The sequence below is a fragment of the Scomber japonicus genome, chromosome 17, assembly GCF_027409825.1.
Source record: "Scomber japonicus isolate fScoJap1 chromosome 17, fScoJap1.pri, whole genome shotgun sequence".
Classification (NCBI taxonomy): Eukaryota; Metazoa; Chordata; class Actinopteri; order Scombriformes; family Scombridae; genus Scomber; species Scomber japonicus.
The window spans coordinates 25,431,582-25,458,195 of NC_070594.1; the positions used below are offsets into that span (position 1 = coordinate 25,431,582).

Below are 26,614 nucleotides of genomic sequence, written 5' to 3' on the forward strand. Positions count from 1 at the left end.
GTTTTTAAACTCAAGAACCTAATGATCAGAAACTCATAGTTAACAGCAGTAGCAATAGTAATAGTAGGATGTAATCAGTGTTAAAAACATAACAAATGAGCAGTTTTTCTTGTTTTCCCCCCCATGTGAATTCTCAAAGGGGGCGTTGGCTTTTCGTGGAGGTGGAGGGTCGGCTCTGAGAAGGACCTCTTTACTCAGTGTAAATAATAACGGAATGTGAACTTAAATGTGTGCCAGTCCACATGAAGTGCGAGCGTACAGCGAACGCACCACATGAAACAAACTGAATATAGTGAATGCATTTACTGACTAGAATTCTACTCATGAATCCAGCTTTTTGTCCGAGCAGTTAAGAATTAAATAGACATTATTTCTAGGCATGTACTGTGTAACAGCTTGTCACACATGGTTTTAGAGATTTAACTGTAGTGGCACCCAGATAAATCTGAGTTAGGCCTGCAGACTAAGAATAAACAAGTGGGCAGGGTTTGAAGGCCTTGGAGCAGCTCGGCAGTTATGAAGACAAATATTTCCCCTCTGGATCTGTGAGGCGGGGAAAGGTGTGTTTGGAGAGGAGACAGAGGGGCGCTTTGTCCCCTTCTCCGACAGGTCAGCTCTCCCACTCTCTCCCCCTATTCCTCTCTCCCTCTACCCAGTCCCCCCCTCTCTCTATTCCGCCTTCGTGCTCCCTCGTCCCCCTGTGCTCTCCTCCTGGAGCTCACACGGACCAACTTACTTAAGAGATGCTATCGCTTCTCTGCCGTTCCCTCCTGCTCATCCTTGCTCAACAGGTAAGAAGAGGCTTATCTTTTTCTATTCAGACACAACGGATTAGGGTGTTGTCAGTAGCACGGTACCAGCTATTTAAAATGCACTTCAAACAAAAATTACAGTAAGTTTAGGAATGTTTTTTGTAGAAAGTTAAGGATTTTTTCAGAATTTGTCTTTCCTGTAATGTACCCGAAATACTACTCTTTGTTTCAGGGGTGTGTGTTGGCAAAAGAGGAGTAAAAGTTTGCGCTCTTTGTTTTTAAAGCTTCTGTGGTCCCGTTTTCACACCATGAAATGAGCTCATTCAGTAAACCTGGCAGACAGGCTTCAGATTTTTGGCATAACCCTCAGTGACCCTTGGAAGCACTGAGTGGCTGGGTGGGTGGGGGTGCAATTGGAGCACAAGTGGCACCCATGCAAGGGGTTGCATCATAGCATCATCAACAGCAAACACTAAAAAACTAAAGCAAACCAAGAATTTGAGGTTTAACAGAGTTGAACACTGGAGTATTAATAAGCTGCTCTCGGTCACAGTGTGGGCAGTTTTCACCTCAAAATAGATCGCTTTATTTCGCCACGGCTATCTAACCAGAAGTATACAGTCAAATTAAACAAAAGAACGTTACATATGTGGTAGCTGTCAAAAGAAAGAAGTTAGGATTCTAGCAGATTGGGCTTAATATTGCTGTTCATGCCATTTTTTGCTTAATATTTTTACAGTAGAGAAAGATGTGAGGTGAGAAAGAATGGAAGATGTGTTAAATGTAGCATCACACATGTATAAGTCTTACACATATGATAAGGAACAAATTCACAACTGTCGGTCAAGTAGTAGTAATTAAAGGTTTATTCTGTTTCATCATCAAGATCAAAACCAAACATGAGTCCCTCTGTCTCTGACCCTCAGCACACTGGTTCCTAAAGAACATGTAAATCTTCAAAAATGGGTCACAAATTGTTTTTTATGCATTTGGCCGTGTGTGTATCTGTCTACAGCTAATCTCTTATATTTCTGCCCCCATCAGCCTAATATTATTAATGCACTTTCAGACCATATGCTCATTTATTTTTTTATTTATGGCAGTATGCGTTACAACATAGAAAAATGTAGTTTTGTCAATCATCTCGGCTAAAAACAGGACTAACCTAGTCTCACCTAGCTTAAATCTGACATTCATAGAAAACCGGATCACGTGCAGATTAATTCCATACCTGATATGTTATGATCTGCTAAAGTTAGGCTTGATATGAGATGAGTAAATCCTTGTTTTCGTTATCTTCACCACTATCTTGAATGTCCACACTTAGCAGGGATCCGCACTCTTCAATTTCATTTTTACTTTAAGTTTTAGCTTTTAGCAAAAGTTACTTCAACAGGAGTAAAGAGGTCTTTTGTTGAGGACTATTTCCATCTGAGGATTAATACACATTTGGTTTGCTAATAAGTAGCAGCAGGACAAAGGCATGTGTGAGATAAACTACAGTGGCTGTGTTCATGGTAATGAAAGAACATGAAAGAAATGGGTCTTTATGGCACAGAGGAATATCAGCAGCCTTATTCTAGTAGATTTGGCAAACTGTGACTTGAATCCAATATTAAAAGTGTGTATTTGTTGATAAAAAGAGACAAAAATGACAGATCTGTGGTTGGCATGAAGGGTTTAGAATGTGTTAAGTGTGCCCAGCGCTAACACAAGTGCTCCATTAACACAGTCACAATGTTTGTTTGCCGCCTCAATAAAGAGTCCAGTCTTAGCAAACTATTTTTACTAGTGAACTTTTTAGCTACAATTACACTGAACAAGCAAAGTATTGATTTTTTTAACCAAATGTGGTTACGTTTTAAAAAGAACATGAGTGTGAGAGGTTACAGGAGAGACACAAAGAGCAAGGAAGGGAGGATTTTGTATCAATTAAGTCCTACAATGTGTTGCTTTAATATCTAATCATTCACATTTCCTCCTTTCAGTTTTAACAAGAGACTTTTTTTGAAAACTGTACAAATCTCATTATTATCCCTTAAGTGAATTAATAGGAATTAGATAAAATTCAGGCAACTTACATTAAGACTGAGGTATGAGGGTATTTTTTGCTAACTCACTCTTCTTGTATGAGAAGGCATTTTACTCTGTGACGTTCTACTAACCTTTCTGCACACATCAACAAACTACCTCATACGTGGCACGTTCTGAGCAGTCCAGGCTCACTTTTTTCCAAAGCAGTTAAACTTGGAGGCAGAACAAGAAGCTGTTCACCGGAGTTGTCCATTCAACATTTTATGCTATGAGCTGAGCACCAGCTCTGCAGGTCCTAATGAAATTATGTGGAGTTAAGATGCAGAATTTGCTCAACAACTTGTTTCTGTCATTGTAGAAAAGTAGGGGGATGTATTCAGAGTGTAAAAAGCAGTTAAAAGGTAGCTGTGTCAAGAATAAACATTTGAAGACAAATCAAAGAACACCTGGATGTGACATCAACAGGTGATAATAAGTGAAATGGAGATCAGAATGTGGCTGTTAGCACATGTTTTATAGATTTCTAAACTATAAAAATAATGAATACAAGTGTCTGGATACAGCAGGAGTACAAACGATACTGCAGAGGTGCTCTCATAAGGTATATCTGTCTTTGTCCTCAGTGCTTCAGCAGGGCTCAGAACAATGGGCAGCTGCTTGCACGTCGAGATGGGCGGGCTGCGGCTGAGAGGCGGCAGTTCTGCCAGTGGCCCTGCAAGTGTCGGGAAAGGCCTCAGTGCGCGCCGGGGGTGAGCTCAGTCCTGGACGGGTGCGGCTGCTGCAAGAGCTGCGCCCGGCAGATCGGACAGGCGTGCAACGAGAGGGACGTCTGCGACCCGCACAAGGGCATGTACTGCGACTTTTCAGCTGACCGGCCTAAATATGAGGTCGGAGTATGTGCCTGTGAGTGGCTCTCATCTCCTCTGGGATTAGTCAGGGTGGGTCAGGTCAAACGGACACAGGTGCCGCACATTTTCCATCTCTAATTTAAACTAGAGCTTCTTCAGGATATACATCATGTTGGTGAGAAAGCAGCATGCAGGTCAACCCAGCAAAATCACTCTTCACATCTTAATACAGAGAATAACTTCAAAATTTGAGTCTTCATACAGTACTGAATTATTTAGATATAATACTGTTGCTTTATATCAATTAAACAATCAACTGACTTCAAAATGATCCCATTGAGATTATGGAATTTTCGTAGCAGGTTGACCAAAATAACTTTTTTTTTTTTGTAAGCTTTTAAATGCGTAACATGGTCTTCATGATCAGATAGAGTTTGCTCAGTTGTCATATATAATAATAACAAATTCAATCTGATGAAGACCATGAGATGTGGGTGAAAGTTTTAAAAATGTTAGTGGACCTTTTGATTTTTTTGTCAACTCATTATTTTTAGTAGAACTGTCTGAATGCACTTTTACTGTGGAATAATAATATAGTAACTACAGTCACACTGATTATGTATAGTAACATCATATATAAAGTATTTTGATCACACAGCCTCCTGCCATTTTCCATGTTTCTTTCAGACTTGATGGCAGTGGGCTGCGACCTGAATGGGGCCCACTATGAGAATGGAGAAGCTTTCCAGCCCAGCCCCCTCTATAAATGCACATGCATTGCCGGAGCCATCGGCTGTACCCCAGCTTTCATCCAGAAGCCTGCTGGTCTGTTGGGTCCCGCCCCGCTGATGGGCAACATGCCAGCTGGCCTCCGTAGCAGCAGCAGCCAGAGCACAAAGAAGCACCAGCAGGATACTACCTACATGTCAGGTGTGTGTTTAGAGAGTAAACCTGTGGAGAAGAGCCGGGCCCCTGGAATGTTAATTGCTGTCTGAGTTCGCTGGTCAGGAGGAAGGGGAAGAGGGTGGAGTGGGGGGGGGGGGGGAATTCATTACTCTGGCAGTGTGAAGTGCAGCTGACTGTGGTTACACTGCCTCGTAGAGGAAAACACAAAGATTGATGGTTGCAGTTCAGGTTTTTATTAAAAACACCAAACATTTCACTTTAATGTATTCTGACTAAAGTTCTCAGCTTGACCTCCAACTATGAAAAACAATATATATCTTGGTGTGTGATCTTAGGAAACACTGATTTAATGTGTCACCGTGGGAACAGCAGAGCACAGCACAGAACTGACATCTGCACAAAGTAACTGAAAACATTTTAGATGTCTAAAAGATCGTTCCACATTTGTAGCTATAGCTTCTTTCACTTGAATCAAGTCAGGAAGAGATCTGGTGAAGAAGGAAATTGTCCTTTCACATCTCCTCAAACGACACATTTTAAAGGTTTCACAGTTTATACAACTGGTAGCAGAAGATTAACTCCCCTCATGGTGGCTTTGACCAGGTATTTGGGGTCTTCTCAGTTCAGTCTGAGCAGGATCTGTGCTCTGCCTGGCAGCACACAGGAGAGCTCTTTATGTAGGGTGTTGTTGACACAGTGCCCTTTAACTGTAATACTGAAAGCTTACAGGGATCCTCCTTTAGCCTGGAAGAAGAACTGCCTGATCCAGACCACCCCGTGGAGCCCCTGCTCCAAAACCTGCGGCCTGGGTATCTCCGTGCGTGTCAACAACGACAACGGCAAATGTGAGATGAGGAAGGACCGGCGCCTGTGTCTGCTGCGACCCTGTGAGAAGAGTGTGCTCAAGAACCTCAAGGTGACAACCGAAATAAATTCTATTAAGATACTGACATGATTTAAAAACAAGAAAAACAAATTAAATGATTCTTTTCCTCTAGGCACCAAAGGGAAAAACATGTCAGCCTAAATTCCAAGCAAAGAAAGCAGAGAAACTGGTCCTCTCAGGCTGCACCAGCACCAAGAAGTTCAAACCCACGTACTGTGGAGTGTGCACGGACAAGCGCTGCTGCGTCCCCAACAAGTCCCGCATGATCAAGGTTAACTTCAGCTGCAAAGGAGGCACCAACACACAGTGGAAGATGCAGTGGATAACATCCTGCGTGTGCCAGAGGAAGTGCAACGATCCAGGCGACATGTTTTCTGAGCTGCGGTTACTTTAAACTGGTCCGTCCAGAGAAGAGCGGAGACACAGACACGAGGTACGAGCCCTGCTGTGCTTTGGTTGTTAGGTTCCTCTCAGCAAAGCAGTGGAGCGCCTCAAGAAAACTCATACAAGAGATTTACGAGTGAAACTACGAAACCTCTCTGTGGAGGTGAAATGGCTGGGATCATTAAATAAATGAAATGTTGTTAGTTAGGAGTGAACTTCGTCTTCAACATACGTATGTGCAATAACAACATTGATAACGGTCAGGGTAGCTGGAACAGCAGATGTCCACTCATGAACAGTACCTCATAATACTATACATGTCAGGGAGCCAAGAAACGGCAAATCAGGTCATTCTACAGAGTTCAACTGTTTGTCTTTGTTCGCATGTGCTTCCTGTTTATTTTGTCAGACAGGAAAAAAAATCCAATCAGGTCATAAATTAAACAATATTGATTTATTAATTGATTATTGATTTATATAACTTATAAAGATATATACAAAACATTTTGGTTTGTGTGAAGTCATTTTTGAAAAACACACACACACACACACACACACACACACACACACACACACACACACACACACACACACACACACACACACACACACAACAGCGGACCTTCATGTGGCGATGCAGAGTCTAGGTGCGTCTGGCATCAGTTTCAGTTTGGTGGCGTCCAGATGATGATACTCTTCAATCAGTGAGCTGAGAGAGGTGATGGCCTCTGAGAAGAAGCTCTGCTCCATCCCCTCCACATTCAGGTAGTGATGTAGGTGAGCCTAGAGAAAGCATAGTCAGAGGAGAGTAGAGCATGAAGTTACTCAGTTTGGATATAAGCATAAAGTATAAATATGTGTTTTCTTTGCTCTGTCTTGGGTGAGCTGCAGCACAGACACTAACAATATGAGCCAACGCCAACATTGTAAAACCAGACACAAGGGGGCAAATAGAAGGTAGTGGAAAAAGTGTACTTGCTGGTGTATAAGCTGTACCTCATTTTTAAAGTTTAAGTGTTGAATGATGAAAAAAGATTGAACTGGTAAATATTCATACTGCAGAAAGACAGAGGAACCATTGGACAGAGTATCATGCTCTCACCAGGATTACAAATTATAGATATATTTAGATGAATACACTTTATTCATCGCCATAGGGGATGGCTACAAGTTTTTAATAAATAAAAGAATCTTACATACAAGCACAATATGAGTGCAGTTTCTGTATGCAGTAACATGTGAACAACACTATTCAAAAGATTCACTCATTGTTTCTGTCCTTGTACAGACTTCATCGCATTAAAAGTTGCATTTGCAAGTCAAAAACAGAAACAGTAAATCCACATCTGACAAAGTGCAACCAGAAAGCATTTGGTGTTTCTATTTGATAAAAGATTTTCTAATTCTACAGCTTATTATCATTATCATTATTATTATTCCATTTTATGTGTTTATGTGAGTGTATGTTTGAGCAGAGTGAACGGAAACAGTTTTCTTTTATGAGACAATGACAATAAAGGCATTCATACACATGATTACAGGAAATGTACCTTCTTCCTGTAGAGCCTGGTGAAACGTTCTCTCAGCTCCATAAACGTGGGCTTCACACAGGTGTTGTTAGCCAGAGCTAACAGGGAGTGAGAGTGACCCACAGGAGGGACAGAGCACAGACCCGTCTTCCAGCCCTCCTGATTCCACGAGACAAAGGGCAGAGAAGGCTTCAGCCTAGAGGATGGAGCAGGGAAAAAAAATTGGACTCTTTTATACATTCAACGCAAGAAAATCAAGCTAAAAATTTAAAGGATATTGACTATTTAAAAAGCATAATGTATAAATTATCACTTAATTCTGTGTTTTTTATCCAACTTCATTCAAATATATTATGATGGGTTTTACACACATATTGTTTTGGAAATTCTGGTCAATAGACTTCATTTAAATTAAACTATTAAAGGCCTGGAAGGTTAAACACTTAAAGCAGAGGTGTCCAAACTATTCCATAAAAGGTTCATGTGGCTGCAGGTTTTCATTCCAACTAATCAGGAGCACACCAGACTGGACTCATTTAATCAACAGAAATCAGTCTTCAGACATTTGATTGGTCGAATTGCATGCTCTTGATTGGTTGGAACAAAAACCTGTCTGTACTTCAAACTGAGCTATCTTGTGAGTAAAAGAAACATTTTATAAATATTGGCACCGGTAGAGAAATGGTAATGACCCAGTGAAGATGTCATGGGCTGCAATGAACCATTATTATTTCTATTTTTTTGAAGTATATAAAATGTCAGGAAAAGGAGCTGAATGCAGAGTAAATTTGGCACATGAAAAATGACAATTCATTTGTTATCAAAATTGCTGCTCATCACTTTAAGTACCAGTCACCAATAGTATAATATGCATCAATATAAATATGGTGGGCAATATTTATGAGCTTCCCCTCCTCCTCTTTTATACCGTGGTCATGCACAACTATGTGCTCTCACAGCGCCTCCTGTTTTCCTTTCTCTCAACAATGTGCCACAGTAAAAACACAGTCTGCGGGGAGAAGCGGGTGCTGAATGGACCAGTCATGAATCACTGCTGTCTGTGCTGAAATGGGGGCACTATATAGGGAGTATGACTGTGAAGGTCATCTTTGGGGGGGCCTATCGGGGTGGGCCCCTAGGAGGCCTCTCTGACCTCTCGATGTTCCTGCGCAGGTCGGACACTTGAACGTTGCCCCGGACCATGAGGGCGCAGGCCAGGTAGAGGCTGTGCTTTGGGTCGGCTCGGATGAGCTGGTGCTCTTTACTGAAGGCGTCACTGAACATCTGATCCAGTCTGAGGAGTGGGGGGAGGGGGGGACGGGGGCAGAGTGAGAGTAGACAGACAGGTAAATTTCACATCATTACTTGTTATAAGACTTCTTTCTATAAATAAAACATTTTCTGAATCCTGGTGATAAATACCTTTATTGTTTGCTTGCTCAGCACACCTTGTCTCTATTTACTCAGTGTAGTTATGGTCTGGCAGAGATTTCATGCACAGCTGAGTAAGATTTGGGAGGCCATGGGGGCAACATTTGAGAAAGAAGAATTTTTCAACCTTTATTTATCCAGGGTGGTTTCTGCTGAGCGGGCAAGATATTTTTAAGGAACACCCTGCTCTGCATTCATACAGTCACATACATTCACATCACATGGGAGCACAACTGCCAGTCCTGTTGACCAATGAACAGCTCTGCTCCAGCTAGATGAGGTCTATATGGTTTCACACAAGGCCACTTTCATGGCAGTTGTTGCCAGGGAGGAGGAGGAGGGTGGGTCAAATAGTGATTTCCTGTCATAAGCCTGCAGCACTAAACTTGAAGTTGATAAAATGAAAGCTGGCTCTGTGGTGGTTGAAAATGTTATGCCTCTTGTTTTGAGGATACTTATCAGACCCAAAAATAATAACAAAAGAAAGTCATTTAAATCTTCATCAATCATGTATATTTTTCTAAAATGAAATACTATTTTAAGTGGATTCTTTGTGATTCTATGAGAGGACTGGATTAATGTCTATAATCAGATCTGAGCAATAACTTCTTGTTGGCATTCTGTAGAATAATATCATGATGATGTGATCTTATATTTCATTTCCATAACATTCAGTAGTCTATATAAATAATTCAAACTAAAACTAACTACAAAGTAAGAGGAGGTTTGTCTAATACAGTGCATAATAGTGAAATATTCTTCATTGCAATGAGCATCAGTTTTATTATTTTATTATGTGGCATTAATTATATATTTGTAGCTTTACTAATAAACATTTAAATAAAATACATTTATTTTATATTGTATTGTATTTATAAATACATTCAAGTTGTATAAAAATGAATACATTTGTCAAATCATAATATGTACTGATTATATATATGTAGTGTATTTACCGGTCAAAAACCTTCCCATTCACTTCAATGAGAATGTGTGTACACTGTATATTGTAACACTACTTTTAACCATATATCCAAAACACTGTCTATCCCACGTTTAGTCCTTGTCCCACATGAACAGTGTTGTTGTTTCATCAGGTTTCAAAGGACATTTTACGCTACAGTGTAAATAAATTCTACACACGTCTAATCAGTGAGGTCAGCGCTGTAAGGGTCCCCCCCTCATCATTCATCACTACTCATCACAGCCCACTGAACACACGTGTGGAGGGGATGATGGAGTTCCTGTCAGCTCAATACTAGGAGCTCTGCGGGAGTCAAACACAACTGGAAGATAAAAATAGACTGCAGTGACAGAAAGACAGCGAACCTTCTGGTGGGGACACTGACATCAGCCAGTGTGTAGAGAGGGGTGAGACTGGGAACCAAGTAGTGTAAGCGAGGGAAGGGGACCAGGTTCATGGCAATCTCGTTCAGATCCATGTTGAGGGAACCCTCAAAACGGGCCGAGCTGTAACATAAAATCAACAACTGGTTACACACAAGCAACTTTTATATGCATAGAAAATCTTATTTATCACTTTTAGCATTTTCATTATGAGACACACTCATGAAAGGTTAGTTTTATTGTCTTGTCTCAGCATTTATATGACTGATGTCTCAAAGAATTATTCAGTCACATTAATCAAATAGAAATATTAAACATATCAACAATCATCTTAACAGGACATGTTCACCCTATACAAATATGAATAGCATATATATATATATGCTCCAGGAGATATTCAACAGTGGAAATTAAATAAACTAATGATAAACGTATCAGTAAAGTAATTACTGCAAAATGATTCACATCTACATTATCTCATGTTTAAATCTAAAGGTGCAGTAAAAATAAAAAAACGATTGTTCCATATAGCATTACTACGAGCGGAGAAAAACTCCACATGGTTCCTTTACTGCAAGTCCCACAGTTGTTTAGAATGAAATTTCATATGTTTTTAATATTTTATGAAAGTGCATGACTGTATAACAATATGTCATATTTTGGTTAGTACTTTCCAGCTGCATATAACAATAATTCCTAATAATCTAATTGACTGTGTGCTCTGGATCTCTTGAAAGCCTGCAACTACAACTGAATTTAATGCTTTTCAAGACAAGCTAACGATAAAGGTGCACTTTTGGAGGTTAGAAGTATTATTGTAGACTTATAGGAGTGGTATTAATATTTTAGACAGACCAGCAACCCAAAAGGAAGGTCATTTATTGGGTTTATAACATTTTAAATTGAATAGATGATATAGCTATAAAAGCCCCATGTGAGCATATCCACTATTAACATAAACACAGTGACAGGCCTCTTCCCTCAGCAGACAGGGCTCTACTGTATGTGAGCAGACAGTAATACTATACCTGGTCATATTGAGCAACAGGTTGGCCACAATGTTATTCATGGCATCAAAGGGCTTCTCTGCCCCGCTGAGCCCGCCCTGCCCAGAGATGACGGTGCTGTCTCTCCTGATCGCCGCCCCAGGCTTTGCACCATGAGACATGTGTTTGATCTTGTTCACGATCTCGACCAACGACTGCAGAGAAGAGAGGAGGAGTGAAAATCGTTATAATTGATGATTAAAGACGGCAAAACACAGAGAAGCTTTGGGAAAACAGACCTGATTCTCTACAGGCAGGACACAGTCGGCGTGCTCTGTGAGCTCTCGCATGGCCAGGACGCTGTTGTATGGAGAGGTGATGACGTCATCTTCCGCAGACGGGTAGATGGAGGTGACAATTCGACACACCTCGGGGAACTCCTCCTCCAGCAGGCTCAGCACTCTGGTCCCCAGTCCAGAGCCCGTTCCTCAAATCCACAATTAATGCATTTACTGTGTGCAGTAACCCAGTATCTTTAATGTGAAGAATAACCCCTGTATACTGTAACTTCCATATCCTCTAAAATAAAACCAGGAAGCATCATCATTTATCACTGATGTGTAAAGATCACTGATGACCAAATAAAGGCTTGGAGTTTAGATTTAACATATAATAAGTCTGTGCAATAGTCCTTTACTTATGTCAAACACTGTCTGGACTTTCTTCTTCATGCCTCCATGCCTGGATGTTTTAATGCATCTTACCTCCACCCATTGAGTGGATGAGAAAGAAGCACTGCAGACAGTCACAGTGTTCTGCTGCCTTCCTCAGCTTATCCACTATCTGCTCCTTGTAGGCTGAGCCATACGTCATGTGTCCCACCGCCCTGGAGAGGAAGAAATGTGTCACTGATTGGTGAATGTGTTGGTTTTTGAACAAGGAATCAAAACAATGGGCCATGGGTTGATATATGTTAGATAGTAGAAAAAACAGAATTTAGACGTAGAAAATCTTGGGAGGTGATGGCAGAGCAATCAAGAGGCTGAGCTTAAAAATCACAAATTTCAACATGAAGAATGAACACAGCCAAAGGTAAATGTTCAAATCCATCTCCACTCACAAATGTGTTTTGCTTGTTATTACTTCACTTATATGTTTGAGTGTACACAATGATGTTTGTGCAGAGTTTGTTTTCACATCTGTGGTGGGAATTCTTATTATTCATCTTCTCTGATACAAATGAGTATCTATGTCTTATCATTAGGTGTATGTGTGATAATCTGCTGACCATGACACCACTTATGTTACATGAAATGCTGATTGAGTGAACATCATTGAACATTGAGTGAATATCATGTATGTTATAATCTACTGATTAACCATTGTCCTGATTGTACACACATTATGACGTGACTATTGTGCTTACATTGATGATAGAACAAGGTCATCCTTTCACAAGATAATGTATTGTATATAATCTGACTATTTCCTCTGCTCATAACATGCTCATTCATGCCATCTCACACTTGAGACAGCAAGTCCGTCTGCAGACGACTGAATAAACTCTCAGAAAGACAACAAACGACTTTGTGCTTCTTGATATAAAATAGTGCCAGAACACATCTCAGATTTGACTTGTGTACTTTATGAGCAGGATTTGTGACATCATAACTAGTTTGGAAGTCAACTGAAGTCAATTATCAAATGACGTGGAAAATTGAAGCATCCAGTGTACAAACACTGAGAATGAGGAGGAGACATTGTGTGCCCAGCAGTTAAACATCAGTAATGAAAAATATTTGCATATTCATAGATTATTTCTAGGAGTAAATGTCATTTTTAGGAGGTTATTTAACTTTTTTGTGTAGATTACATATCGGGCATAAATGATTATTCAATGCAGAATATTTCACATGTCTTAAATGCCAATGTTTTCACACTCCTCAGGTGGTGTGCTATGTGCAGGATTTACCTCAGGCGTTTGTTTGCCCAGGGATACAGAAATAATTGAAAGATGCTTCACAGTGAGTGCTTAATAATAACACGATAAATAAAAACACAGTGCAATGGAGATATTAATATTAGTGTTTAAACCATGCTGACGGCAGCAGAGAAAAACATTAACTCAGTTCACCCTCGACATTTTATAAGCTTCAGAAGAAAAGGCCATTGTTGAAGGAGGGGACATGTAAAAAGGACCCTCGCTGCACCGTCACTCAGCTCTCTGTCTCATGTGAGCTGCCCTTTAATATGCTGAATATTCTGCTCCCAGTGTCTGGCCAGCAATTCTGCTAGACAAGCATGTCATTGCAAAGAAGCACTGCTTCTTTTTTTTACAATGGCTGTCAGGCTAAGAGGGAATATTCACACCAGCCCTGTCAAGAAGCACTACTGACCTTTCCCCTAAATGATACTGTGTCTATGTGAGAAAGGGCAAATTGAAAAAAAAAAAAGCCTGTAAGCCACTAGAGCTCCTCTGTTTACAAGCTGTGTTATATTTTTGGAAATTGGAAAAGCAAGTTTTAATTCTTTTTATACATTCCTTATTGACAGTTCACTTTCTCATCTCATCTCCTGAACGGCACACTGTTACCACTGTTAACAGTAATAGACGTGTGAATGATTGTGCAACAGGAACACATAAAAAACAGGATTTTGCAACAGTCCCCTCTACTCGTGTGATCCTGTGAGTAAATGTCCCACGGGCTAGCGTGTCTCTCACCAGTTGTTGCCTGAACCGGACACGTCTGTGAGGAGCTGCGTGCTGTCAAACACCTCTCTCAAAGGGCCCTGCAGGATCTCATTGACCACTCCCTCCTCCATGTCCACCAGCACCGCCTGTGGATCCAGATATGCGAGTAGATATATTTCAGTGCTATTATACACCAGGAACTTGCCTGTCACCCCCTGCTATCATTCCATAACTCCTTTTTGTAACCCTAACCAAAGGATGAATCCAACCCCGACCTTTAACCCTCGCTCTAAAATAAGCTGTTACCCCTGTAAAAATGGCCCTCTCAAGCTGTTTTCTAGTAATTTGCAGAACTTACCCTGGCCTTCAGATGTTGGATTCTCCCACCAACACCACAAGCTCTCCCATCACTTCTCCTGGGAAAAAAAACACAGCAAATGTTGAAAGTGACTATATTTGAACCACTGTGTGGAAGGCACATGTCAATGATGGCAGGTGTGACTACCTTGAGTCCACATTCTGGAAAAAGCTACTGAGGGCCTCGTCATACACTCCTTTCTAAATAAAAGAAAAAAAACAGATTAGTGGTGTTATTAGAGGGCATGGATGATGAACATGTCTCATTTCAAATGATGAGATAAGACAAAACATAAATAGGCTTCCCTTAACCCTTATATACTGTTCAGGGTCAAATTTGACACTGAACATTATAAACAACATTTAAATAGGGTGGATATGAAGCATAAAAGTATACAACCAATCATGCATTCAAACATACATCAGCATATGGGGCACCTACAAAGCTGAGCTGGGTATATGGTCATGTGGCTTCAGGCCAGTTGTTTTCCTAGACTGGCAGAGAGGCAAGTGGAGTGTCCAATAGGAGACATGAGTGACATTGTTCTTGGTCCCTAAACTGGAGAAGTGCAACTAAGAGGCCATACTTGAGTTTGTTCAGAAGACAAAAATGTGCCTATTTGATGTAGCATTATATATATATATATATATATATATACATACATATGTACACATACATACATACATACATACATACATATAGAAGGGGTAGGATGAGCAACAAGATATATCATAAACATCACTACAAAACCACATCAATGAGAGGTATGTAAGAACTCATAAACTGAGAAGTCCACTTCATGCCTCTGGAAATAAACTTTTGAAATAGAAAATCTAAAATGCTTCTCTCTTTTCCTCAGGCCTCTTCTGTGCAATCTCAAGTAGCACCTATTAGACTTTTCTCCCTTCTCCATGCACCTTGGAAGTAGGTGAATTTGTGAGAAACCTCTGCTCTGCTTCTTAAAAACTGTTTAAAAAGAAATACATTATGTCCAAAACTTCAAACTATTCAAATTGTTTTAAATAAATAAATACATAATAAGATAAAATGATCAAATCATCATAATCATCATGCATAGCAAAGGTTTAACTGTAGAGATTTGTGTCAGCACTTTATGCTTTTGTTTGCATTGTGAAGCTGCAGCATTTATAACTGACACACTGCAGTCTGTACTGTACATTTACTGCCACACTGATAACTTACTCACACACTCACTATACACACACATTGTGCACTGCTCTATTCCTCAAAGGAGCTATGCTACCAAAAGTTTCCCTGGCAACAACACAGAGGTCACCTCATGTTTCAGAAGAGCACCACACAGAGGCTTCCAAACGCTATTGATACCTGAATCAATACTAGCTGTTATTTTGGGATTACAAGAAAGGTATTTTTGGCCTGCTGTGGGTTTTGTTGGTCTGTCATTCCTGCACAGTTTTTTGGGAAACACTGGTGAGAATCAAAAAGTAATGTAGAGTGTATGGTGTAAAGTAATGTCAGTAAATTATGATTTACATATGCAATATTGTCAGATCTGAAATATTGTGAAATGATTATCAATATTACTAATATAGAACTGAAGACTTTATCTACAAAACCTGACCCGATCTCATGTGTAGAAAACCTGGATAAATAAAAGGAAAATATATATATTTTTTGAAGTGATATTTAAACATCTTGATAATTCTCCTAAGTAACAAAAAAATCCTCAAATGATCTATTTTGTAGGGGTGGGAGTGGGACTCACCAGAGGCTCCACGATACCATATTATCATGATACTTGTGTCACGATACAATATTATTGTGATTTTAAATATATTGCAATATGCTGCAATATATTACGATATATTATATTCACCTGCAAATTATGTCCCCAAAGGAATATGAACTATCATTTTCATTTGAAATTTCTATAACAAAAGATTGATACTTGGCGTCCGTGTATCGATACAATATTGCGATACTATGTTGTATCGATTTTTCCTCCCACCCCTATTTTAATATAACTATTGAATATGAAATTAAAGTATGTAACTGAGAAGGATTTTTGTAGTTTCAGTATCCATGTGAACCTTTTCATTCTGGCTGGGAAGGCCTGTGTGCAGATTGTGCAGTGTATGAATGAGAACAGCTGAGGGGAGGTCTCAGGTACATGCCTATACCCTTCTGTGGTTTTGTGGTTGATTTGATTTGAAGAGACAAGAGGACAATATCTGTAGTGCAATGTAAGAAATGTTGTTCTTGTCTGTTTTTGATAAATGTTTCAACATTGCAACTTTATTCTGGTGTCTTGTAAATTCTAACTGACTAACTAACTATATACATAAATAACCCTCTTATATACGGTAGTGTTTGTTGCACTTACTTTATTGACGTGAGCATGTTCTCTCAAAGCAAGATCCCAAAACCTGCAGCCGACCTGGTTTCCACACTGTCCAACTGAAAAACACCATTTTAAACGTTGTTATCTAACTATACTATACTACTGTTATTATTAGCCACCACAACACAGCAGCTGACAGCTAACGTTACCTTCCTACATGCTAACGTTAGTTCAGTGTTTACTCACCCTGGACAACAACCGACTGTGTCATGGCAGCAGAAACTCGGACAGCCCTTTATATTATCGGCCTAAGTCATAGTTCATGTTAACATTTATCTAAACGTGTTAATTCAAACAACTTCTTCATTCAGACTTTTCAATACTTCGCGCCTGTGTTGTGTTTGGTCGCGCGCTGATGATGTATAATGCCATGGAAACGGTCTTTCATTCCTCGAAGACCCGCCCTCCTCTAACTTTCATAGGCTAGGCAAAGAAAGATCAGTGTCAGAGCCAATCAGAGACGGAGTAGGGGCGGGTCTTTGTTGAATGCGGGTAGGAAAAGAACACCGCGCGTAACTGGCAGTGTACTGCAGCGACGCAACTCAACAGTTTATAGCCTATTGGTTACTTTTCTAATCATTGCGAGTTATCTCTTTATCTAAGCAAATGAATACAAAACTGGTTACTGGTCACTATGAACAGCTTGACGATTTTCCAAATAGATTTCAGTGAAGTCACTCGTTTCAAGCATGAAAAGATTTTAAAGTTTGTACATGTCATCAGCTCGGTTGGGATTGTATTCCACTGATTTATGGCCACAAAAGAACAAGATGATTCTTAAAAGAAGCCTTGCATTAAGGGACACTGCACTGCCAACTGAGTGGCTCATGTTGATAATCTTGGGTACATGACAATGCCTTACACTGACTGGTAGTCACAAAAATCGATCCTAACTGAAGAAAGAAGAGGCTAACTTTATATAGACAAAGGAAAAAGTATCAACTTCCATGTTTCACATCAGAGGAAAGTTACTTTCTCGCATCCTCCACTATTTGCTTGTAAAAGTCAACTTAACGTGCAGTAGAGGGCAGTGTTGTCCAATATAAACAAACAAAACACATTACAACATGTCACTAAGTCATGCCCCATTCCTCTTTTACAGCTACACTATCCTGTTGAATGAACAGCTGTCTCACAGCAGATCCTCTATTTAGGCACTGTGATAGTGCATTTCTAATGTTTAAAAAACAAAACAAAATACAACTTTGCTAAATAAACAATAAAACCACAGATAACTCTTTGTCATCACAACTCACACAATCAAATTCTGTATTATTAGATCTAATTCAAGACAAAAGTCATTCACAAAAATACTGAAGAAGAAAAAACAGAAAATACCATGGATGTGAAATATTATTTATTTATCAGAAATAAAACAGTAGAAAAAGAAGGCCTAGAACATGTAATACAAATGTATTTGTATATAAATGTACAAATGTACAAAAAAAATGTGCCATTGAGATTATAAAGTGAGGACATGGAACATAGAATGTATTAACACCAAATAAAGCCTAAATGTATTCATGAATCATGATGGTTCTGGACCTCACATCTGCTCTCATTCTCTTATAACTGATAGGTTTAACATTTTCTTTTTCAGGTTATATTTTCCATTTTTAAAATGAGACACTTTGGTCGTATTCTTGGCAGGGGACATTTTCATGTTAAACAATAAACAAGAGCCAACAAATTAAAGACAAAACCAAGAACAAACACCTGCCAAAGAGTGATAACAATGACAATACTTGTCTTAATGGTTAATTGAAGGAGAGTTCTTTAATGTGTTTGGTCAGTGCTGTATTGGGGACAGTGGTGTTGATAGAAGTGTTACACTGCTGGACAGGTTCCGACACTGACTGCTCCGCTGACCAGAACGGCTTTGCTGAAGCTCACTCGGCTGTTATTGATTGTCAGGTTCCTCATACAGCCCACGTAAGTCTTCTTGGTGGCGATGCTCTCTGGCAGGAAAAGATCTAAGAGGAGGAGGAAGAGAAGGAGTGCATGACATGGTTAGAAAGGTGTGGTGTTGGTACAACAGGAGTAAATCTAGAGGATTTGTGTTATTGGCTGACCTGGAGCTCCGCCAATGAACACTGGCTTTTTGGCCTCTGTGGAGCCAGAGTTCAGAGGTCCCACCACGTGGTTGACCTCAGAGTCCACATCCAGCTGGACAACATTGTCATCTCGGATCACTGTGATCAAGAAAGACAGAACACATCAATTGAAATCCCTGATAATTCAGTAAAGAATGAGCTGTTGTGTTTCTACATTCATACATAAAGTCAAAATGTCAAAAGCCTGATTTGTATTCACATAAATAACTTTAAAAATCACACTAAATCTAATATTTTAATTCTTGTTTGGGCCAGTTTGTTATATATCCAGATTATAAATTAGATCTGAGGCAATGCAACAGTCATCAGTCAGAATTCATGCAAATTCTCAGATAATTTACAACTCTACCATTTAAAAATAATGAAATGTTGTGGCTTACAGTAAAATATTCATGATAACTCCACATTTCCACTTTAGGAATGTAGGAGGAGGACAGCTGTGATGGAGGAGTTACACATTACACTGCTGCGTTAAATAAACCTTTAAGACACTTAAGACTTGAGTAAAAGGATGAGAAATCTGATAATGTATCCATTTTACAACAAATTAAATCCTAGTTTATTTAATACAAGCAGGTGGGTCAAGAGTCACTCCTGCTTTTAGGGAAGTGCACTTTTTTCCCTTCTTTTTTCTTTTATTTATTGATTTTTTAAATTGAAAACAAACACAACATATAACATCCCCCCCATACAGCATGAAGGGGAAAAAAAACAAAAAAAAAACATTCAATGGAATGGAATGGACACACCTACTTCCACACATACATACACTCATATAAAACAGTTTAAACTGTGTCTGAATTTACATACACACATGGGCCTATCAAAAGTGCACCCACATAATTTAGAAATAAGTATTCCCAAGACACTCCTAATTAACCATATAATTACTAATAAATATATATGCATTCACATACATTCAAATATATATAAATTCGCCATTAAAAAAAACAAGTAAATAGAATAAATTATTATTAAAATAAGGGAAGTGTACCTTTAACATTTAAGAGCAGCTCTCCTGTGATTATATGATTATTCATGTGATACAAGGATGTGCTCATTATCTACAATATTATACAATCTAAATCGTATATTTTCACACCTATATGTTAGTGCATTGTGTAAGGTGTAACATCTCTGGTAATGTTGTTGTGCATCATTAGATCAATGACATCATTAGATCTGAGCAAGAGATCCAATTGAGCATCGTCTTGTCTTGTGTAAGATTTGCCATGTTGTTGCCATTGGTAATTATTGTCTCTCATCATTCCTTTAATGCATTTTGGGTGAACTACTTGATCCTCACCTGTGATTTTGTGCCAGTTGCCATCACACAGAGCCTGTTTCTGAGACACCTTTGTGGAGAACTCACGTGTCCCGTCATTCACAACCACCACCACCTGAAAAAAACACAGCAGTATTTAATCCTCTAGATTAAAGAAAGACTTTGGAACAGAAGAAACATGTTAGCCTTATTCAATGTAAACTGACATGGATGTGTACAGTCTGCTAGATTACTGTGACATTGACTTACTGCCCCTTGATGAATGTACATGGTGAAATAGCTCTCTGCTGAGCGCACATGTAGTAGCACCCCAGATGCCACACGGGGGCGCACCTCCATCACAAGCTCAAACCTCAGACCCAGGTCAAATGTTTCATCTGAGAAAGGAAAGCAGAGAGCGAGAGAGTGGGAGAGAGAGAGAGAGAGAGAGAGAGGGAGGGAGAGAGAGAGAGAGAGAGAGAGAGAGAGAGAGAGAGAGAGAGAGAGAGAGAGAGAGAGAGAGAGAGAGTTCTGAGTACCTGATCCATTCTGGACTAATCAACCGTGCGTCTCTGTGGTGCGAGCACGTGTGAAATTACTCGACTCGTTCAACAGCTGCAGTTCAGTTCCCAAGGCCATTGGGGCCCTCGCCACCTTCCCTAATACTTTCCCCCCACCACCAGACACAATCTCACCACAGCTGCACTGAGGGTATCATGTTCCCTGGCCAAACCAAAAACTCTCCACGCATATAAAATTGTGATTTACAAAAGGAAATCTAATGAGGCATGTAATGTATCAGATGTTCAGTTTGCAGATGCATGTGACTACTCAAAATCAATATTTTTAAAATTTGGATTTTTTTTAAAATGTGGAATTCCTTGGTTACAGTTTGAAGCTATTTAACAAACTATAAGAAACATACCCAAGACGACATATCCTCCGTCCTGTGAGAAGAACGTTCCTGCCTCAGAGTGTCCCTCAAAGCATGGAGTGACCCCGAATGTCTCTGACACAGAGGATAACGCCTGTCCATCAAGCTGAAGGTTCTTTACACAGCCAGTAAAGCTGTATGCAGAGTTCCTCTGAAGGGATGTGGAAGGAAAATAACAGAGGTATAAATAAACAGTATGGGGCTGTTCTTAAGAAATACATTTAAGTTGCACTAATCCAATTTTTTGACATTAACAAAAGGGTCAAAGACTATTTGTAATATACTGTATAATAGATGACTTAGTGACTTTCCCACTGAGAATTATAACCTGACTTTGCAGTTCCAGAGTTCTGCATAGCGTTTTAGCACATTTTAGCTCATTGTTTCGTTTTTTTGCTTACAACTTCAATGATTTGGATTAGTGTCACTGCTCTTTTCTTTAGCAGGCAGCTGTTTTCATTGAGCGAGTTTTGATGAAAAACCCACTGTACACTACATGCCCAGTATCAAACAACAGATTGACCAAGCTAGCAACTAGCTGGTGAACTAGTGAGTGGAGCATTTAGCAGCTAAAGAGCTACACGTTTCCCTTAGGAGTTTCCCAATGTGGTCAGTTGGAGGTTGAAAAAAAACTAGAAGGAGAGTGAATATTAGACACATTCACACATTCATCAGGTGGCAACATATTATGACTCCAAATGAATGCTAATGTTGCTGTTTGTTTACTGAGAGTGCAAATAGTGCAAATAGTGTCCCTGCTAACTTAAATGTGGCTCTCCTAGACTTTCCACATGAGATCATACCAAATGGATCAAATTCTGATAGTAAAACGAGTCATTTCATGGGGTTTGCATGACGCTCAAAATAATTTATCCACCGTTTAGAATGGAGAAGGCTATGATGAAGGCTATGGAGCACGCACGTCAACAAGAGTTTTTGAAATTACATTCACTGCCAGAAGGGGGCGACACATATACACTGCAGGTTTGAGAATTAAGAGTATGTCAATGATGAGTTTACAGCTGGTTCTGCTTCTCCCAAGTGGCTAAAAGAACAAATAAATCCAGCTTTAAAAGCTCAGATGCCTTCCTGTTGGGTTCTAAGGGGAAACGGTCACAATGGTGGTTTCCTGTGGTCTGTGGGAAGCAGTCTGAGCTACGCCAAGTTGGAAATCTGCCAGTGTGACCATATCTGTTCTGGTAAACACTAAAGGGTTATAAATGACTGTAGAAGTTACTGTTTTATTCCAAGCTACAGTCCATGATAGGATAGTCATAAGTTTAAAATGATCCCTACTGTCCATGTTTTTAATGTTAAATCTCATCCACATATACACTGTACCTCATACCTGAATATTTTTTTGGGCATTCCCTGGAGGAACTCCTCCGACATAGAGGGGACTGCTGACATGCCAGGAGACGTTGCTTCCCTGAGCTCTGTCTTCCAGCACTGTGAGCCCATCAATTATTAATCGGCCCATGTTCCCATCACGGATAAAAATAACCTTGAGCGAGAGAAGAGAGGAGGTTGTCACTGTACAAATTGTTGGCACATTACTAAATACGCATCCACTCATGCATACATATAGTACCGGCAGATGGGATCAGTTCAGAAACTTACATTATGCCATGCACCATCGTTGTATTTCTCATCACTCCTAATTTTGACTCTTTGATCAGCAACGTTGAAGGTGTATACAAGCTTCCCGTGGGCCAGGAAGAGAGCCATGAAGTTGTCCTCTTGGTCATCAGCTACATAAAAGATGAGGCCGAACGATGACTGGGTCTTCAGGGACAGGGAGAAGTGGGACCTGTGAGGTGGAAGGTGCATTCAGTCATGTGTGCACGCCCAAAGAAACCCTTGACGGAGAAGACATGCCTGAAGTGCACACGCAGAAGAGGCTCTTGAACAAACTTGACCTTGACATACCTCTCAGAAAGTGATTGTGGGAAGTCTGCGTAGTGCTGCCTACTGTTGGCGATGCCCCCGTAGTGGTAGGCTTGGCGGGTTGCTCGGGGACGGGAGGAGAGAAAGCAGGGCGCCCTGTTCAGCTCTGATGGCTCCTGGTCATCACTTTTAAGTTCCATCAGGCCTAAAGGGAGGCTGGATTTATCCCTGCCAGCCTATGACAGCATAATTATATTCAAGGTCAGGACGGCCAAATTTGTAACCATGTGAAAAAAGGATAGCTCTCCAAAATCCAGTTTCTATTGTAGTCTATTGAAGCCCCCCTAGAGAATATACTCATCTTCCTTACTTAATGTAAAGCCCCCTTTTTTACCTTGTCTGATAGGCTCTGTTTGGCTCTAGATGTGTTTTCCCTGTGCCTTGACAGCAGAGCAGCAGGGGGTCGCTGGACTGGGCAGTCCTGTAGGGAAGTCTGGACCTTCTCTGGGTAGCGCTGAAAGTCCTCGGGCTCGATGTCCCTGTCTTGTCTACGGAAACACAGATAGCAGGTGAGTCATAGACGGGTTGCAAGAGTGCCAAACATGTAAACGCTCTCAACATATTAGAGAATCTCCATGGCAACAAACTTCACATCCTCAACCATTTAGCTCACAGCTTTATTTGAGAGTCTCTTCCCCCACATAGAGGGAGAGTAGAGCCAAATCTTTTATTAGACGGCTCTGACAGTTGGGCCTCATACAGCCTGTGTGATAAACCAGGTGGGTTTCCTCTTATTCTGAGCTGCAGTGAATGTTCAGTTGTAATTTACCTGTTGATATAGGCGTAGCTTATACAGCCTGTGAAGTTCTTGAAGCTGCTGCTGGGAGACCCTCCGTAGTAGAAGCTCTTTGCAGATGCTGGAGAGGAGGACTGTGGGGCTGAGGATGGACGTTTCTTCTCCTGCTTATCTTTGTCGTCCACCAACAGTGAATACCTCAGGTAAACAATTGAAACAGTCAATCAATTCTGACACTTTTGAGCTTCGAGCACATATACTTAAAACATGTCTGTGATACAAATATAAGGTTTTTTATCTATATATGTTATCACATTTAGTCTGTTTTTGACTAATCCAGTAAAATATCACTTATTATCTGTCAGCAAGATGTATCAAAAAGTTGCTAACAGTTTTCTGTGAAATATGACATGTAATGGCACTTTTGTGGATTTGGGCTTTCAGATTGGCTTTTGGACATATACACAAGATTACCCACTGGTATGACTAATGTGTGGCGAATGTTAGCAAACTTAAAGGTGCAATGTGTAGGATTTAGTGATATCTACTTTGGGTTTGTAGATTGCAACCTACAAACCCAAGGTTTAGATTGCAAAACCTAGGTTGTAGATTGCAACCAAATAAATACTCCTTCCCCCTCCCTTTGCTCTTCCAAGCGTTTAGGACAACCGACAGGGGCCACGGAAACTGCAAAAAATGTTTGGTTTGTCCGTTCCGGGCTATTGACAATGCTGAGCCAGTTTGTTCACTTTATGACTCTTCTCAACTTCTGCTGCTGTAACACTGTATCAGCATTTACAATTGTCCCATAGTTTTGACTTGAGGCACGGTGGCTGCTGGTCAAGAAAATGTACATCATCTTACTTTTGTTGATACAAATGTCACTTTGGGTGCACCACCAAGTTGAAGAATTGTGTCACTAAGAGGAGTTTATGTCTAATTGTCTTGTTGTCTTGTATGGAAGCTCTGCTTTATAGTAGTGTTTACAATTAAGAGGAAACACGATATAGAGATGTATACCAAAGCCAGCTGCATCCGGGACTACCAGCATAATTGTGTTAGTAGTATATATAGTTAAATGCTTACTTCAGATTGTTAACTGAGGCAACTAAGAAGTGTGTCCTTCCGTCACCGTATTGTTTCTTGTGTGATTTGACTCTTGTTCCTCTGATGTTGAGCACCACTGCTCCATTCTCCAGAGAAACACTGAACTCATCAGACTGAAGTGGGAGAAAATAAAGAGAGGACTTTACTTACAGATTACAAAAGTTATCATTTTAGCAAATTAACAATACACATAAAAATGAAAAGGCTATAATATGAAATTCTCAAGTTTTCCTGACTGATTTCACATCAAAACATTGGCTTGGTTTTGTCCCTTTTTAAAATAAAAATAAATAAAAAAGAATAAATAAACTACACTAAAAATAAATGGTCTTATCCCACCAATAGTTTTTAATAACTTGCATTTGGAAATTTATTTTAAGGAATCTTTTTCAGGGTGTAAAAATGTGTATATACCCCTTCACTGTGGTAGAGCAGGAGTCCATTGGGCTGCAGGGTTTTAAAGTTGAGACCTCCTTCAAAACTGTCGAAGAATGAAATCTTTGCTGTGGATCCCAGGTAGCTCTCTCCAGAGAAATAGGCTTCACGGGACATCTGTCACAATAAAAACACAACTCACTTACATCACCCATTACCTTCCACTTTCCTTTCAGAGTTAAGAGATCTTCTGAGTATCAATTGATTCATGTGATGGTCATTCAGCTGTACCAACCAATTATTCTCTCATGCTTAAGAGTGAACGTTTGTGTGTGCAGATGTGTGTTTGTGAGGTTTTGAGTGCCATCTACTCATCACCCATATTTGGTATTGATTCCACAAAGACATATGTAATGCAACGTATTATCACTGGCAGTGTGTAAAGTAGTGCAGGGAGTACTTACAAATGACTCCTCAGGGCAGCCGCTGCTGATGCCAATGGTGCCATTCTCCTCCAAGAGGTTGAAGTCTTTTTTCTGGAACTGGAAACCTTTCACGCAGCCTTTCAGTCCGACCACAGCAGATAGCTCAGGCCTGTGATAATAAGCATGCTGTCACTGTGTTATAGCAACATTTTTTAAAGCTAGTCTAAGCAAGATTCCTCTTTGAAAATATACTCTTTTTATTCATCCATTCACTCAAAGCTTTTCTGACACTCAGGTCTTAAAGTTTCCTAGTTAAACTTTAAGTGTCTCTGCATAAATGCAGTTCTTGGAAAACAGACTGTAACTGTTGCAGTGAGTGTGCTGGGGAATGTTTACCTTACCTGGATTTGAGAATGTGCGAGGGAGCTCCACCTATGTAGATATCCGAGAAGGGCAGTGTGGTTCTGTCATTATCAAGAGTTTTAACATGGCCCTTGTCCACCAGTAGGATAACCTTCTTTGACTGATGGTAAATCACTGACACCTGCACAAACAGCCCAGCACAAACCGTTACAGCAATGTAACTGAAAGTTCATGTTCATGTTCAACCAACTAAATAAGGAGAGAAAGCTACCTCATGATATTTTGCGTCATTAATATGCAGCTTTGGTATTTCACTGTCCAAACGTTTTGGTCCATCGGTGAAGCCAAAGTCGTATATTAGGCGCAGGAAGCCATTCTTTAATTCTATAATGAAGTATTTATCCTGAAAAGAAGAGGTTAAAACATTACTGGGAGTCCTCCTCAGTGGTAAAACATACATTTTGCTAAATACTGCAGTGTGAAAATGGTCTTTAGTGCAAAGTTGATTTTAGACTTACCTCATTGACCATGAGGAAAAGAACACCATTGTTTGCAACTGTTCGCACTGAAATATCAAATCTTGTAACAACACCAAATTTCCCTCTCCGTTCAATATTATTGATGACTGCATAGCCCGTTCCATCGAACAAGTAGCTGGCAATACGACTCTGGGAGAATGCCAACTTGTTCCTGAGAGCAGAAGGAGGAATGGAATTGGGTTGTTAAACAGCAGTTTGTGATACATTCAGAGTGCATGCTGTGTCATCAGGCCAAGGTTTACTACATGTCAGTTGGTGGTGGTACTGTTATTGG

The 26,614-nt window shown here is 40.1% G+C and overlaps 3 protein-coding genes across 3 annotated transcripts in view; 1 reads left to right on the forward strand and 2 right to left on the reverse strand.

Annotated features, from left to right (window-relative positions):
* Positions 1 to 743: 743 nt before the first annotated feature.
* Positions 744 to 5,820, forward strand: ccn6 (cellular communication network factor 6). Its single transcript, XM_053337053.1, has 5 exons — positions 744 to 791; positions 3,410 to 3,689; positions 4,322 to 4,564; positions 5,284 to 5,456; positions 5,539 to 5,820. The coding sequence occupies exons 1-5, from the start codon at positions 744 to 746 to the stop codon at positions 5,818 to 5,820; spliced, it is 1,026 nt and encodes a 341-aa protein (XP_053193028.1).
* A 614-nt stretch (positions 5,821 to 6,434) lies between these two features.
* Positions 6,435 to 16,806, reverse strand: tube1 (tubulin, epsilon 1). Its single transcript, XM_053337137.1, has 12 exons — positions 16,723 to 16,806; positions 16,519 to 16,592; positions 14,301 to 14,353; positions 14,154 to 14,211; positions 13,826 to 13,941; positions 11,868 to 11,989; positions 11,403 to 11,590; positions 11,146 to 11,318; positions 10,100 to 10,240; positions 8,493 to 8,633; positions 7,361 to 7,535; positions 6,435 to 6,593 (listed from the first exon to the last, which is right to left on the reverse strand). Exons 1-12 carry the CDS (start codon positions 16,745 to 16,747, stop codon positions 6,435 to 6,437), a joined length of 1,425 nt encoding a protein of 474 aa, XP_053193112.1. The 5' UTR covers positions 16,748 to 16,806.
* Positions 16,807 to 17,882: 1,076 nt separating this feature from the next.
* lama4 (laminin, alpha 4) overlaps positions 17,883 to 26,614 on the reverse strand; it is a 32,816-nt gene continuing 24,084 nt past the window's right edge. The window contains exons 25-40 of the mRNA XM_053337220.1: positions 26,320 to 26,491; positions 26,073 to 26,204; positions 25,840 to 25,982; positions 25,478 to 25,607; positions 25,053 to 25,190; positions 24,618 to 24,751; positions 23,565 to 23,729; positions 23,130 to 23,283; positions 22,778 to 22,971; positions 22,469 to 22,658; positions 22,197 to 22,352; positions 20,840 to 20,999; positions 20,185 to 20,312; positions 19,957 to 20,050; positions 18,609 to 18,728; positions 17,883 to 18,509 (exon numbers count right to left, since the gene is read on the reverse strand). Of these exons, the coding sequence (XP_053193195.1) occupies positions 18,364 to 18,509; positions 18,609 to 18,728; positions 19,957 to 20,050; positions 20,185 to 20,312; positions 20,840 to 20,999; positions 22,197 to 22,352; positions 22,469 to 22,658; positions 22,778 to 22,971; positions 23,130 to 23,283; positions 23,565 to 23,729; positions 24,618 to 24,751; positions 25,053 to 25,190; positions 25,478 to 25,607; positions 25,840 to 25,982; positions 26,073 to 26,204; positions 26,320 to 26,491 (2,356 nt within the window). The 3' untranslated portion in view covers positions 17,883 to 18,363. The remainder of the gene's footprint in view (positions 18,510 to 18,608; positions 18,729 to 19,956; positions 20,051 to 20,184; positions 20,313 to 20,839; positions 21,000 to 22,196; positions 22,353 to 22,468; positions 22,659 to 22,777; positions 22,972 to 23,129; positions 23,284 to 23,564; positions 23,730 to 24,617; positions 24,752 to 25,052; positions 25,191 to 25,477; positions 25,608 to 25,839; positions 25,983 to 26,072; positions 26,205 to 26,319; positions 26,492 to 26,614) is intronic.